Genomic DNA, 16,714 nt, shown 5'->3' with positions numbered 1-16,714 from the left:
AGAAAATCTTTGTAATATTTGAGCTTATGTTTGAAGAGGAAGTGAACCTTATGTAAATACTCTGTAAAGTAAATAACTTCTCAAACATGTCATAATTCAATAATTTTGTATGTGTCTCAGACAGCCCTTCCGTCTCTGTTTATCTTAGTTATCCAATGCTATTAAAGACTCAATGGAGCAGAAATCTGCTTTCCAGACTGGTTTGATAGTTTATGGCATACTTGGAGATTCTCATTTGATATATGGGTTCCTCTTTCTTCTTCCCCATTAATTCTTGGGAAACTCGGTCTGTGGATACCATCTCTTACCTCATCTCTTTATTTATTTGATAAATGTTCCCAGATTGCTGTCTCAGATGTAGTGACTTTTTTGTAGGGGACCTTTATATGCTTTGCCAGCCTAAGCATTTCATACACTTTGCCAGTGAAAGTCCATTAAATAGTGATAGCGGCTTACCATTAAGATGTAAAAATCAAGAATAGCTGTATGATCTCAAGAGAGAACTGAGATCAGGTGAGCAGGGCTTCTTATGTTGCCATTGTTATCCTGAGTTGCACAGGGCTCTGTGGGTCACTAGTTTTTCACTAGATAAGGAGTTGAGAAAGTAAGGATGGCTCCAGTCTGCAAGGTAGCCACTCTCTACAACATGTTTTTTTTTTGTAGAGGTCTTGTATGCTGCTTCTAGAAGTTCTAGGTAGAAACATAAAATACTTCCATTGCACCTTTTCCAAGCAATCTGTCACAGAACTAACCTCAGTATCAGCTTGGACAGTTGGAAGTTCTTAAACGGTAGATAAATGTAGAGAAAATGTAGATAAACGTAGATAAATCTCCTCTGTTCCCCTATCTGGTTGTGTTCTTGAATTGTAGGAAGGGTGCTTAATGGTAACGAATGGGATCAAATATCTTCATTCTTGTAGTCTTACAGAGTGAAACAGTTTTTTAGCATTACAAAGCAGGACCTGAAAGGTGTTGTTAAGGGAGTAGTAGTAAAACAGATATTTGTGTAGCAACAGAGCTGCTAGAACTGTTCTTCCTGGGCAGTCTTGCACTAAAAAGCAAAGGGAGAAACCAACTCTGTTCAGAATATATTTCTAAAGATGTAGTGTGCGTGTTGAAAAAGGTAGAAAGCTCGAGACTCTAGAGGGTCCTTGAGAAGACAACTTGCAGGTAAGAACACAAGATAAGTACAAGGTAACCTTACAGAAGTAATTCTCATGAGGTGCAGTGATGTATATTTGTCATGGATGCAAATAAACAAACACTGGTCGTAAAATCACAAAGACAGACCTGACATATGAATGCCTTGTGTCATCTTTTAATGGCCAACAAGGGTAATTTTGCCAGCTGTCTTCTGTGCCTGTGTCCCTGAGGCAAGTTACTGCTGTTCACACTGCACTGACTCACAGACGTCTGTGATCTGTTGACACTTTGTCCTATAACAGACCTGTGTTTTAGGCTTGAGATGCTGTAAAAGCTTTTTTATTCCTGCAAATTCTTGAATCAGCATGGGTTTAAAAACAATGTTAAAGAAGAAAGAAGCCAACAGCCAATGGGAGTTAAAGCAATAGTGCTAGTCATGGGCTCAGAGTGCACACAGTTGATAGAGATTATAACACTTAGAGGCCATGGAAAATTAAAATCCCTATATGTATACTAGTCCCTCCAGAACTCTAAATGTTGAGGAGTATATTCCTCTTATGGGCTGTTGCTCTTAATTCAAGTAAAGAGGTTTTTTGTTTGCTAGTGTTTTTATAAGCCAGATTTATATCATTTATTTTTAATTGCAAGCAGTACAAAATAGAGAACTAAAGCCCAACATAAACTCTCTATTCAATTAACATCTGCCAATGGTACTTCCAGAGTTTATTCTGTGTGTTTCTGGTAAGGATGGCATCCCTGCCATGGGGAGTCTATTTGGTTATCAAATTTGATTAGCCTGGCTTAAATATTAAACATGAAGTATTGCCCATGGGATCTTTCCTGTGAACAACTAAATCTAAGCACAGAGATTCATCACTGACTGTGAGTGTATTACACTCCTCATCAGATATGATGAAAAATGATAATCCTACAAGTGCAGGAAAACTGAATATCACAGAGCTGCAGAATAAAGGGCAGCCTGTCCATTAGTTGCTTCATTTGGGAGCCATTGGTTGAAGTAATTGGAATGTGCCAGAAGAGCAGCTGGAAAATTCCAACATTGCACCTGGGGCCCTTGAAGGGACAAAGGTATATGTGTAAGAACTTCCTCAATTCCCCTACCATGAATCTTGGGAGATGGAGCATCTCCAGAAGCTGGCTGCAAGAAGCTGAGATGTCTTTGCAGCAGAACTCATCTTGGAGCAGGAAGAAGGAACAGAAATAGAAATAGAAAAGTGCTGACTTTCTGTGTTAGGGATGACTTTCTTGAGCCTCCTCAATGTTGCTTAGAGAGAGCTTTGGAAGATCTGTGTTTTCCCAGCATTGATCTTGACAGTTTCTGTGGCATTTGGGAGGAGAGGGCAGTCTGTGCCTGTGCAGGGTGCAGAAAGGACAGTGCCAGGAGGAGAAGTGTGGGAAGAGGGCATTTCATAGACCAAATCCAGGAGCTTAGGCACCAGCGCAGAGGACAGCTCCTGTCCCAGAGCAATGGACACCAAGGACACTCAAGCACTAAACCATTCCTCCTTGGTTTCAGTGTTGAGGTTCTTTTTACTTTATATTCCTTTTAAATTTTAATTAAGTGCAGTGAAAGCAGAAAACACTTCTGCTTTCCTTTGGTTATATAACATTCCTCATTCCTTTCTCTTTCTTTGCTTCTTTTTATTTTTCTTCTTCCTTTTACATTTTGTTTCCAAGCACCATTCTTCTGAACATATAAATCCTTATTCAAACTTAATAAAACTTTAAGAGGCTGAGTTTATTCAGTTAGACTATGACCTAAAGTAAAGCAGTGTACAGAGCATCTCTCCTGCTTGGACAGCCTTCTGGAAATGCACGATTCTCTTGTGACTTGTTCAATCAAGAGACTTAGGCTGGAGTTTCTGGGCAGAAAGTCAACACAATGCTGAGAAGAAAATACACTTTAAGTTAAGGGCAGGAGAGGTTTATGTTGCTTTCTTCAAACTTTTTCCACCAGAGAAATCTTAGTTTCTTTCTATGCTTTTGAAAAACATATGCTACAAGCAGAGAGGCTTTGGATTAGATCAGCAGCTTTAGCTTCTGTGTTATCTAAAGTTCTTACAAAGGAATTAAGATCAGTAGGTGTATTAAAATGCAAAAGTAATAATAATTTAAAAAATCTGTTAGCGCAAAATTAGAAAATGGTCTACCTCCAAAGAACACTTTTTCTTACCTAAGATAGTTTAAAAAGTCCCTAATAACATGAAGCTGCGGTGAGCAAGAAGTGCGGTACAGAACGATTTCTCTTGTCTTTTGTTCCCTAAATCTGATGTCGAGGTCTTCGTTTAAATATGTTGAACAGATATATGTAGAGCATTGAACTGATATATGTAGGGCTTGAGTGTATCCTGTACCTGTACTTCCAGTGATGGGTTTTGAGATCTTCAGATTTTTAAGGACAGTTCTGTGCAGCAGATTTATCTTTGCCAGTGTGGAATTTGCTGTTTCTGTGTTTCTGTGTATTCCTTTGTGCTCTTTATGTAGTATAATATTTTTCATTTGTTTTTCTTTTTTCCTTTAACCCTATTCAAAAACTATACCTGTGATCTCTAGCTCTTGTTTTTCAGCCATAATTTTGACTGAAGGATTCATGGTCAAATAGCTTTTGAAATACTCAGAGTGATCCTGATAACACAGCATTAGAGATCTGTACACTAACAGCATGTCAGTAGTCAGATTCCCTACACTAAAGAAGAAAAGGTTCAGCTCATTGCTTCTCAATGCATTTGCTGTTTATAAACAGGTTGTGTTTTATACCCCTTTAAAAATGTTATCATCCTGCATTTAAACCTGTCCTTTAAGATTTAAGAGTTCTGATAATTCTAATTATGTCATTAGTTTGCCCCATTCTTGTTTTGGATAAAATATGACTGGATTTCTGGCTCACTTCTCAAATCAATGAGAACTATCCGTGGAATGCCCCAGCTTCAATAAATGCAGAAACACACAGCTGAAACCATTAGGTAGAGCGTTGAATGATAAGCAGACCTAATTTGTTCAAGGAATGGAGTTTTATCTAGAGCAAAGGAAGATAAATCCTTAAACTGAAGGCACAGCTATTGTAACACAACACTTTGGAAGCACCTTATCGTTTTCAGCTGTAACAAAGTGCAGACAAACAGGCACAGACTCTCGTCCTTCCAGGGAAAGTGATTATAGGCTTTCCAGCAAAGCAAGTGCAAGAGTGTCCCGGGCACAGAGCGAACTGCTCTCGAGGGTTTCTGAGTCCCAGCAAGCCATCATTAGCGCTTCCATGCCTCCATGTTATTATTTAAATCCACGGCAGGCTCGATGTTCCCCTGGCATCTGATGACATGTTCAGAGCTGCTTGTGCCCCAGCACAAGCCTCCCACCTCCTGGGTGCTTCTGGAGAGATGTTGCTTTCCCTGAGTTCAGAAGAGCTGCTGATCAGCTGTGGTAGGGTCACACGTTCTTTCCACTTGCACCTGAGTCACAGCTTTGTGAGCAGTTGGAAGTTAAAAAACAACAAAAAAACACAAAAAACAACAACCCACAAGGGCAGCCAAAACTTTCAGAGTCTAATTTTCCTATTATGTCAGAACAGGATTCCAGATTGGAGCAATATTATATTTTGGCTCACGTGTATCACAAAATTGGTTACAGACCCAAACTGAGAAGGTCTACTTGTTGATGACAGTGCTGGGGAAATCTCTGCAGAGATGATTTTTCTTTTTTTGGTGAGTTATCTGGAACACTTCCAGATAATTTTCCTGCTGCAAGTTTTGAAAATAGGCTCTTGCCTGTAAATTTTCATGATGAATCTGCTTTTAGCATTGTCTTAACTTGGAAGTTCCTCCTTTCCACTTAAGAGTTTCAATGGAGAAGGTGATGGGAGAGGGAGAGAAAGTAGGAGAAAGATTGGAACAAGACACTGAGAGGCAAAGTTTTTTCTTTTGAAGGCTTAGAAAAGAAACATACAGAAAATAACTGATTTATATGAAAAATATTTGAGGGTTGTTGACTAACTGTGTTTATTAGTAAGGGAATAAACTATAAAAGAGAATGAAACAGTGGTTGGGAAAAACATTTGGAGTTCAAGGTAGTAGCATGCTGCTTTGTGTGCATTGCTGTATGTTTGCTATAAAGCAATTACTATCCCTTCTTTTCAAAGTGCTGGTTTATGAAGTGTTTCTTGGAAAGACCTGTTCAAGAGAAACGAGAAAGACTTGTTGGTTTTTTGAACAGTATCTTGTGAGTTGAATATGGAAAATGCTTCGTCTCCCTTTGTGTTTTGTCTAGAGGATGTGTTTGTTCCCTCATTAAGACAAAGAGGGAAGACAGAAGGATCAGCAATTTGATTGTCCTTGTTGACTTGACAGCACAGGTATTCACTGGTGTTCTGAATGTTGATGGTTGGAGGTACTCCTTGACACAACATTTCTTGCTCTGATGCTATTAACGCTCATGACTGAATAGGGAACACTGTAGATCAGGTTCTCCAGAGTAAGCTGGTTTTGCTTTTTGATGGTGACTATAAGCCTAAAAGCAGGTGGCAAACTTCATGTAAGCTTTCAGGCTTCCATTGTCACCTGACTGAACCAGAAGCCCATGGAAGAGCCCTGAGCTGAGTTTGTACCCGCTACTGACCAGCTGTTCTCCCACTGTGCAACAGAAAACTAAATGAAAAATACCTTTGGAAAAAGAATTTCAGTGCTGTGAAAAACCAATCCCCCAAATAAACCCTTTGGCCCATTTTTTTTCTTACTTTATTGCCCCGTTTTGCCTTTTGATCAGTATCTTTGTTTGGGTGTCATGGCAATATAATAGGTGATGGTTTTAGTGTCAGAACAGAAAATATATATATTCTTTGTTAAAGGAAATAAAGCGTTTGGAAGGGAAATAGCAAAACTTGAACTTTTCCATATGTTTGCAAGCTCATGAAAGCTGGCCTCAAAAAGAAATCCCAGTGTTAAATTGAGCTTTTAAATGGGGCAGGAGTCATCAATGTGTAGTTAAGATTTATGCTCCCCGCTGAAACCAAAACCTATATTAGCATACACTGCAGGCTTGTCATCCTCATTCAATTAGTGAACAGGTCCCTGTAATCTGGTCCTAAATATACACTGCATAGCTGGGTGAAGCTTGCAGATCATTGTTCTGTCTGTGTTCTGCTAAGGCTTCTTTAATCAAAACATTCATTCAGATAGAGAGGCCAGCTGCATATTTTGGCATGGCTACCAAGGGGAGCAGGGACAGGGTTGGGATGGAGTGGGGAAGAAGGAAGCCTTGGGGGAGGGGCTGGTGGTACGCTTTTAGTTTTATTTACTTATTTCTTCTTCTCAAGTGCTTGGAAAGCAACTATTTCACTGGTTTGGGAAAACAAATAGAAAACATACAGCGAGGTCATGACTTCTCAGGGATCTTTTTAACGAGAATAGAAGGATCACCCCCCAAGCTGTTTGTGAGATGCAGAAGCCATTCCTGTGACTCTTCTCCCATTATTCCTTTTTTATATTTTTTTTTCTTTTTTTCCCCCATTTTTCCCTTTCTTTTTCATTTTCTCATTTTTTCCCTTTCTTTCTTTATTTTATTTTTTCCCCTTATCTCATTTTTTTCCAATTTCTTCCTCCTTCTCTCTTCACTTTTTCTTCTCTTTTTCTTTTTTTCTTTCTCTCTCTTTTTCTTTCTTTCTTTGAAATATGCTTTCCTTCCACCCAAATGCCCCAGAGCAGCATGTGGTGCCAGGTAGGGCCTATGACTGCCCTTGGATGCCACCTGGGAGAACAGCTGGAACAGCAGGATTTGGGGCTGATGGCTGAAGGGATTCTGGTGCTGGGCTTCAGGAGTTGGGTCATGCCAGCAATGACTCCTGAAGTATTTGTTTCACCTACAGATTTTTATTTATTTATTTATTTGTTTTTTAATGTTTTTTAATATCATATGCTATCTTTAAAGAGTTCTAAATAGCTTTCAGGCTATTTTTTTCCTCTGTCTTTTTCTATTCATAATTTTCCTCTGTTAATGGATTTAGATGCTCCAGTGGCTCACGGAGCTGAGCTAGCTAATGTAAAACTCTAAGGACTTCATTTTTACACTCAAATTGCCCTTCTGTCCTCAGAGGTACTCAACGTAGCTTGTAATCAGGTAGGCCAACTATAGAATGCTTGCCAGCATGAACTGCAATGCAACTGCAACAGCCAGGCAACTGGTGCAATGCAGCCCTGCAAGAGTACGGCTTAGGGAGGACTGAGCAGAAATGCTGATGAAAAGTGCACAAATGTGTCCAAGTAGTAATGAATCTGAGCCAGAAAATAATTAGGGTTTGTGAAGCCTCTCTCCATTCAGCTGCAACACCAACTTTCTGTTGAGGGGGGAGGTTGCAGCCCCTTCTCACAGTTTCTCAGCTCTGTTTCCTTCTTTCAGAGGTCTGGGACACTACAGGCTCTCTCCAAGCCAAGGGGCGCAATGGAAAATCCATTCCTGTAGTGGAAATGCTGAGCTAGCCCAAACCTCAGAGAAGTTCATGAGTGGTTCCTGAAGCAGGGGAGCAGGAGGGTGGGGAGGTGTGAGTGGGAAAAGTGTGACTGCTCTTTGACCTGTTCTCAGAATTTCCAAGCCTCTCTCTGGCTGCAGAGAGTTGCCACTTGAGAACTGCTCAGCGTTCTGCACAATGGATGAGAAGAAAATGGGACAAGCGCAGATTGGGAATGTAGTGGTTAGTTTGGTGTTGGAGTGCGCTTCTGAAGAAAAAATACCATGTTTTAGCAGCACAAAATCAACTAAATGACATGCCTATGCTAGCCTCGTCCTCCTTAAATGTGCTGGAAGTTCGTATAATGTGCTCTAACACTCACTGTGAGTAGATGTTTGCAACTGGGAAAAGACACATAGGACTTATTCTGAAAATCTAAGTCTACTCGTGTTTCTAATAGACGATTTCCAATTTGGATGCTTAATAAAAAGAAATTATCACCTAAAAGCAGTAGGGATTGAAGGATGGGCTAATAACAACTTTAATAGTTTTACAGAGCTCCCTCCTGGATTCCATCCTACAGAATAAGCTCAAAGTGCATCTTCTGGGCAGTTGCTGTCTTTGTGCTAAATGTCATTGACCAAATGCACTCACTGCTTTTCTTGACCCTAAAGGTTTCCATTGGGATGGAAACTCGGAGCTGCTGCAGGAAACCAGCCCAGCCAGCAGCAGCGGTTGTCACTCCAGCAGCCACAGCCTCCTCATGGCGATGCTTATCCTTGCAGCCCATTCACGTAGCAGCATTTGAATTCTTTGCGTCAGAGGCTGCAGTAAGTGGATACTGCTCTCCCAGATGCTAGAAGGGTTCATAAATCAGAGAGGAACAGGTGTCTTCCGAGTCCAGAGCCGTATACTTTGCAGCACTGCAATAAAAACCACAATGCCCTGTCAAGGCTGGTTAACAGGCAGGTATCCTCCCTTCATAAACGGGTGATAACTGGCGTTCAGATGTCAGCCACTGACCCAAGAAGTGCTGGTGTGAATTTAGGGCTGTGTTGTTTGTCAGAGGTGCCAGTGGGTGTCTTTATGCTGCTTTGGCTCTCTGGAAGCCCACATAAGTGGTGCTGTCAGCTCTGGAGATTCTTATCTTGTGCACTGATTTCTAGACCATATAAAAGCTCCTGGCCTGTGTGGTACAGAGGAAATCCTTCCTTGTCTTCTGGCCCCTGCCCACATGAAGCTCATAAACTAGGCAGCTCATTAGATAATGTGTAATAAATATCACGTAAAAATATTGTGGTTGGTTTAGTGACTGGAGATAAGGATTACTAGCATGGAAGTTTTATCCTGTAAGGGATGGATGGATGGGTTTTGTGTGAAATCTGAGAAGCTGATGAACAACATTGCCTTCTCATAATCTCCCTTTATGACTTTAAGCAAGTCTCCTTGTATTTCCTCTATTTATATGGGGAGAGAGTGACACAAGGCATTATTATTAAGCAATCTTCCTGCAAGGATTAGGTATGGTATGGCATGTGTGGCTTTTTGCAGCTTTAATGTTGCACCTGATGTGAGGCAGGAAAGCCCTAAGATGTCAGCTCCCTGGATACAGGGTGTGAGGGGCTTCAAGAGAAGATGAGTGACCAAGGCAGAGGAAGATGGTGTCAGAAAGGTTTTAGGTGAGTTAATATTCACTGATGACGTGTCTTAGATAAAACCAAGTTACACACTGGGCTTTGATGTCTGGGGTACTACTGGTGCCTGACTGCAAAAGAGAGAAATCACAGTGGACCTCTGTCCACACAGGCAATGTTAGCCATTTATTTTGATATCATGATAGCGATGTTTTGTTAACACTGTGCTATTATTTGAACACATTCCAGGAGCAGGCTGGGATCACAGGAACAGAATGAGGCCAAAAAAGGTTATCAGAGGAGTGGGAAATGGTCAGAGATGTAACATATAGTGGTAGGAACAGTGGCACTGTGATTTCATACTGGAATGAATTTAGAGCTGTAGGCTCCATAGCAAGGGAAGAAGTCTTAACCAAAGATGGTGGTGCTTATACGTACTTATTGTATGTGCTTATTAGTTTTAGGATGATATTCGCAGTTCTGGCATTTTGCCTTTGCCCTGAAAAGTTTGTACAAATACTACAAAATTAGTAAACAAGAAAATATACTTAAATATCATCCAGTGTTTATGAAGTTTCAGCTGACATTTGGCAGTACGCCTTAACTCTGATGAAAGACTCTGCACCAAAACATTTTACTTTTCTCTTTTTTCTTCCTTTTCTCTTTTTTTTTTTTCTCCGTTTTTTCCCCTTTCTCTCTGTTTCTATAGACAAAGCTGACAGCATAACATACATCTTGAGATGTGGCTGATGAATTTTCTTCTGAGGCGAAGTGCATTGTTAGCTCTTACATTAATGACTGCAGCAGAATCCCAGCCTCCTTCCACAAAGTATCAGAGGGAAGAGAGGTTACTGCTAAGCATCGTCTTTGACTTTGGATCTTCCTTGGGGTCTTGTCTACAAGAATCAGCCAGTGCCTTCTACATAACATCTGTTCTCAAGTCAGAGGGTCTTGCTGTCCCCATTTTATAGATGGGATTTTGAGAGACAGGAGGAATAATGCCAAATGCTTCAAAGATATTTAGTGGAGGTTAAGTGCCGAGTTTGCTTTGAAGGTCTAAATCCAAATGACAAGCTTGTGATCATGCAAAAGATTTGTATTGCCCATGGGAACAGAACAATTTTTTCAGGGTAGTGTCATAACCACTCCACAACCCTTCCTCTTTCTTCTTCCTGAAGCTCCTACTGACTTCAAAGGTGAAGAATTATGACCCACATCCCACAGCACTGTGAGCTCGGATGTGTGTGCAAAGCTTTACCCACACATCTATTCCATCAGGGATACTGACTCAAGTAAAACTGCACAGACTGGAGGGGATGGGTGGTTCTGGGTCTTGACTTCATTTAGTTCTCATGTCCTCTCACTTAAAGAACTAGATAAAGAAATGCAGAGTGTACCTAAAGATACCAAGGGCAGCACCTAATGACTGGATTTGGAGTCCAGCTATACTAGCTGTAATAACCATAGAGGCATAGAGCCATAGTCCTAGGTGAATATGAATAAGAAAGGCAGAATTATAGCTGATTCAACCAAATTGTTCTTTCTTTTAAATACCTCTGTCTGAAATATATTATTGAGTTTTCATGGGAAATATTTGTGTTAATAATATAGTATATATAATACTATAGATTATATGATTTGGTTTCTCAAAAAACAGCACTGCTTGCAGAGACTGTACACAAAACCTGTGTTTTAATGTGTATCCACTGGAAAGGGAGCATACCCCACGTGATGTGTGTTCTTCTTTTCCCCCCTCCAAAAAAACCCCAAACCATTTAATCCCAACTGTGGTTAACAGCTTCCTAATTGCATGCAACTGTTTCTTGACTTCCTGATCCCTGTCTGCTAGTTAGGAATCCAAAGGGTTTCTTAAATCAACAGGAGCAGCTGCCTTCTTGAAGCCACGCATGGTGTATGTCACCGACCATGGAAAGGAGCTGCAATATAAGGAGGAGCAGCTCTGATTAATGGGGCCAGTGTCGTAGCTCAGAGTGTGGCTGCACTACTGTGTACGGCTGTACTTACTTCAATCATTTATCTTCCAGCCTCTGCCACACACACACATGCAAACATACACACACGCTGTATTTTTTTTGTCAGTGATTGAGCAATCATTAGAAACACAGGAATGCACAAGGTGCAGAGGGATCTGTAGCTGGTGATGTGCCTATAGGGGTAATGCCTCCTTTCATCTCGTTCTTTGGACAAGTATGAGAAACGCTGACAAAATCCAGTCCTTGGTCTGAAATTTATCTCTCTGTCCTTAGTAAACTCTTTCCCACAGAGGGAAAAGAGAAGGGGGGGGGAAAGGAAAAAGAAAGTGAGGAACTGGCTGGATTTTGTGGACTGTGCTTTAGGTTAAATAAGGAGGGGAAGCTGTGAATTGAGTGTGGATGTAGGACTGCAAGTGATGGAGCCGTGTGACCCTTTTGGTTAAGGTCTGAACAAAACCCTCGTGCTTGGGCTCCAAACTTCCTGTAGTGGAGATGTCCACTGGGTGGGCTGCTTAAAGCCATTCTGTCCATGAACACTGCAGCTCCTGAATCAGGCAGGAGCAGGTTGCTCTCATAAGTTGTTGCAAAACCACAGCGAGGCCTTGGTCTGTCCTGAATAAGCTCATGGCAAGAAACCTCAGCTGCCTAGTGCCCCTGACACAGCTGGGGCTGCAGTGGAAAAGCCTTAAGGAGAGCCACTGGGATGATGAAAATGAGTTCTCTTGCTAAGACTTGCTGAAAGCTTTTAGAGAGATGATATGAATGAAGAATGTGGGAAGAGGCAGAAATTGTTGTGGTAAAATCATGTGGCCAAGTGGGAGGGTAAGAGGTGAGCTGGAAAAAAAGAAGACTAAAGGCAGGTTTTAAGAAAATGAGTTCAGGAATCTGTAGTGGAAAACCAGAGGAAGAATTAAAGCAACAGAGCTGCTGCATCAAGTGTTTCAGCACGCTGCTTGAAGGATGTTCCCCTTATGGGCTGTGCATGCAATACCATTACCATTGACTCAGATTAATGCTGGAAATCCTGGCAGCTTTACTTTTACCTGGGGACTGGGAAATCTGACTTTGGGTTTCACAGCTTAAGCAGCTTTCCAGTGGCAAGGCAGAGGAAATCATCAAAGGTGAGGGGTCCTGGGAGCAGCCATCAAACACTACCCACTGTAGCACACTGCACATTCTCCAGGCTGCTGCATCAAAACAGCTCACCTGTCCCAGTAATCAGACTTGTGGCGTGGCTGCTCTTTACATCTTGGGTCTCAGTCCTTTCATGGGCTTGCTCCTCTTAGTGAAACAATCCAAACTATCCTTTGGGTTTTCACCATTCCTCTTTGCGCATAAACATCACTCCTTCCAAAAAAAGGGGGACTGGAGGAGCAGCTGGTGTGAAATTCCCTTTTTCTCCCTCAAAATGTCAGGAATATTTCAGGGATTTTATGCAGTGCAGTTCATGGTCTTCTGTAGTGAGATCTAAAGCAGAGAGAGAGGTAAGGGGTTTTATCCTGTTTACATCTTCCTGCTTTTGGATTTGCTGACCTTTCTTAATTGTTTAACTGTTTGGATTATTAAAAAGCAGCATATACAAGCCAAACCTCACAGTCCTTACTCAAGGTCATGACCACAGTGGCTGAGAATGTATTGCAGAGTTGTTCAGGCATGAATTAGGCAATAAACAAGGTTGGACAAGTAGAGAGGAGGTTGTGGTCAATTGCTCAGGTGTGGCACTTAAAAACTCAGGTTGCTGAAGGAACAGAGGAAAACCAAAATATTCCCTTTAGTAAAAGTTGTACTCTGCTGTACCCTTCCCATAATACAGACAGGAGCCAATTACACTACAAAAAAAGCACATGTTGGCCAAGCTTTTGTTTGCTGGGTGGTTTGTTTTGTTGTAGAATTAAAGATTATAGAACAAGCTTGCATACTGTGGTGAGTTTTTTTCAGTGATGCACAGGTGGTTTAAGTAATGCTGGATTACAACCTCCAGTGTTTCTGAGAGTACTTAACTGTTTACAGCTGTCCTTTTAATGAGCCTATTAGAGGCAGGTGCCTCCAGCTGAGCCTCGGTCTCTCCATTGCAGGTCCCAAACTTCATCAACACTACGCTTCCACCCCACGAGCAAGTAACAGCCCAGGAGATAGACAGCTACTTCAGGCAGGAGCTCATCTACAAGAGGAATGAGAGAATGGGCAAGAGGGTGATGGCGCTGTTACGGGAGAACAGAGATAAGAGCTTCTTCTTTGCCTTCGGAGCAGGTATGGTGTGAAATTCTCTTTTGTTTGGATGTTGCGGTTGGAAGTAAAATGATTTGAATGCTTTGGGGTTCTCTCTCTGGTACTGCAGGAAGCTTTGTCTAGGGGATTTACCCTTAAAGCAGAAAGGCTTTTGTTTGTGTAAACCTGCTGTGTAGGAAATGAATCTTGCTCAGAAAGGTTGTGATTTGGCTGCTCCTGTGCTTTTCATTGGGTTGTCCCAGTAGAAACACAAAGTTGTTAATGTTTCTCAAGCCACTGCATTCTTAATTTCTCACATTACACTTGTGTTGTGGTTGTGTTTGTGGTAGTGAGCATACGATGTACTTTTGAAGGGTCTTTGAATCTGCAAGAGTGGGTGAGGCTGTGGGAACACAAGTCTTACTGTGGTAAGGGACTTGTTTGTGGGCTGGGATCCTGCCCTGGGGTTTCAGACCTTGGGACTTTTGTGCGTTTTCTAATTGGCTGAATTTGCTGCCTTGGTGGTACGTCTCCATAGACTGCATGTCTCTGGACCTTGTGTGAGTGCATGAGTTACGTGTGTAGCTAAATACCAGTATTTCATACCATTAAGGAAATGTGATATGTCCTTCTGCATGTTCTAGCTGTCTCCATGAAGCCTGCAGAACAAAGATACTTGTAGTACTTCTGCAGCAGTATGTGCAGCTCTCCTTTCTCTGTTAATTATTTTGCCTTCACAACAATATTAATATTTCTGTGTTATAAGAGCATAAATAATAACTACTCAGGCCTCCTTTCAGCAGAATCCTGAGCAGTGGCTTAGTGGTTCTTCAAGCTGCCCTGACTTCAAGGCAGTTTGAGGTTTCTGTGCTAAGAACTGATCTGCTCTTCCCATTCCATCTTGCTAACCATTTCTCATCTTTGACAGAACTTTGCTTCTCATCCCATGGCTCTCGCTATGAACTTTGGCAATGACTTGCCTTTCACTACTTGCTTTGGTGGGAATTTTGATTAAAGGCTGCAGGATTTAATACAGATGCAACTTTATTTATTGATTTTTTTTTTTATTTTATTTGTTTTTTTTGGAGCATATCCAGACTGCATTTTCCCAAGCCTATTTAATCTCAGGCTTTCCTGATACTTAGTTTGAGGAATTTTGCTCTATTTTATCTTAAGTTTTTTACAGTAGGAAAATACAGATCTGTGGCTCATAGTTGGATAGTGATTAATTTAAGAAGAAAATAGTAATAATTGTCTAAGCAAAGGAGCTGGGTTTGTCAGAGATTACTGAATGTGGTGGCTCTAATGTAATTTCCAGTTCAGGAAGCCCCTAAAGCAGGTAGTTACTGAAGCCTGGAGGATAGATGGCACTGTTGTTCTCTTGCCCTCCTCTGTGCTTGCATCTGTAGACTGGCTTACAGCAGGATCTTGGACTGGAAAGATCCTAACCCTTGCAGCTATTGGTGTATACTGGTAACAGAAATATAAATAAATGGCTCTCCTTAGAAAGCCTTTGCTATGGATGGAAGGTTTGGGCTTTCCCCAATCCCCTCCCCCCATACACACACACACCTGTAGCTGAGTGCATCTACTCAGGGCACCTGGGCAGCTACAAGTGTGAAAGCTGCCTTGTAAAAATCAAGGCTCATTTCAACTTTTGCTGCACATTTCTGGCTTTGTTGTGGAAGTCTTTGTCACTGGATGGTTTCTTTTCCCCGGCTCTGACTCTTAACAGGACAGGGCAGGATTTATTGAAAACCAGAGCAGGAGAGACGCTGAGGAAAGCTTTTTGTTTTGGGTGCTTTTGTTCTAGTATCCCTTTGGTCTTCCTTGCTAAAGCCTGCAGGCCTTCCTCACACTATTAATTCCTTCTCACTTCTCTGGGTTATTTTTTCCCCCCTGTTATACAGTGAGTACTGCTGCATCACAAGCAGTGTTAGTTCAATGTGTCAGGCCTGCAGCTGAGCATGATGCAGTCACACAAGGCCTTGGGTTGGAGGAGCAGTGGGGGGGGATGTATTGAAGCAAGTTGACATGTGAAGAGTTTTCAGATCCACAAAGAGGAATGGACTGTTTTTATTTTATCGAAAAGATTCAGAAATACTAAAACAAAAGTCCTAGTTATAAATTAAGCTTTTCAGTATCCTGATTTTACATTTTTAAATAAGAAATAGACCTCAATAGGTTCCCTCTCCTACCTTCCTGTAGTGTTACTCATACGTTAAATGCATTGGAACCACTCAAACTTCCAATGTATTTCTTTATAAAGCACATAAATGAAAATGGCCATTTATCCTTTCAATCTTCATTTCTTTATCCTCTCCAAGACAAATACAGGATTTGGGTAAGATGGGGCACAACTCTAACTCCTTCCTTTACAGTCATTCTTTTCCTGCCAGGGCGTACCATATTCAGGCTTAATGTGGAAATCTCACCATGCCTGTATTCACAATAAATGGGGTTTCTCTGCTAGAGTATGATTAGTGTTTGTGTGGTTGAATGATATTTTTCAGGTACGAGCCATGTTAATCTTTCTCTCTGAATGAATAAAAGCTGTTAAATGGAGCACTTGGGGGGGAAAAAGTACAGAAGTTTTTGCTTGTTCTTTGTTTTGAAAATCCATCATGTATTGTTAGGTGTTATCGATCCATAGTAACACTGAAGCGCCTCAGCTCTGACATATCCATGTGATTAATAAAGGCCCATTTGCAGTCAAGAAACAGAGACGCAGCCAAGAGCACACGGGCTGTTAAAAAGAGTTAATATTTTGGCAACCAAGACTATACACATGAAGTCAATGTTTAAGAAAAAAATCACTCTGGTTTATTTCATTTTTATGGGCAAATAATTTTCAAGTAACACATATGATAACAGATGGATAAATTTATGTCTGCAGTTAATTTGAAGGATAATTTCCTTAGGATGTTTTACTTAGTTGCGTTTCTTTCTTTCTTTTATGAGAGCTGTCAGTTTAGTAACTCAGTGCTGGATTTATTGCTTCAGAAATTCAGATGCTGCTCCAGTTCAAGCTTATTAGCAGCCAAGTCAGTAGGCTTTAGAATGGTTTTTCTGGTTAATTAAAATTTAAAAGAAAAGTTATTTTTGCTGTGCTGAAATATAAGCACCATAGTGTCTCTCGCAGCAGGGTGGGGATGGAACTGTCTATGGGGCTCAGTGCTACGGTGGAGGGAAGGATGCATTCTTCCAGCTGTGGGCAGCCCCTCCATCTGCAGTGCAGTGAGATGATGCAGCCATGTGGGTGACCACAGCTCCCAGTGAAG

General features: G+C 41.3%; 1 protein-coding gene across 2 annotated transcripts in view; it reads left to right on the top strand.

Moving 5' to 3' along the window:
• Nucleotides 1-16,714, top strand: part of TRABD2B (TraB domain containing 2B) — a 241,053-nt gene that overhangs the window by 129,650 nt on the left and 94,689 nt on the right. For both annotated transcript variants that reach the window (XM_015870485.1, XM_032446090.1), the window contains exon 4: nt 13,301-13,475. In XM_015870485.1, coding sequence (XP_015725971.1) covers nt 13,301-13,475 — 175 coding nt within the window. The remainder of the gene's footprint in view (nt 1-13,300; nt 13,476-16,714) is intronic.

This window comes from Coturnix japonica, chromosome 8, assembly GCF_001577835.2.
Source record: "Coturnix japonica isolate 7356 chromosome 8, Coturnix japonica 2.1, whole genome shotgun sequence".
Taxonomy (NCBI): Eukaryota; Metazoa; Chordata; class Aves; order Galliformes; family Phasianidae; genus Coturnix; species Coturnix japonica.
Note: the sequence above shows the minus strand (reverse complement) of the source record. Positions and strands in the feature narration are given on the sequence as shown.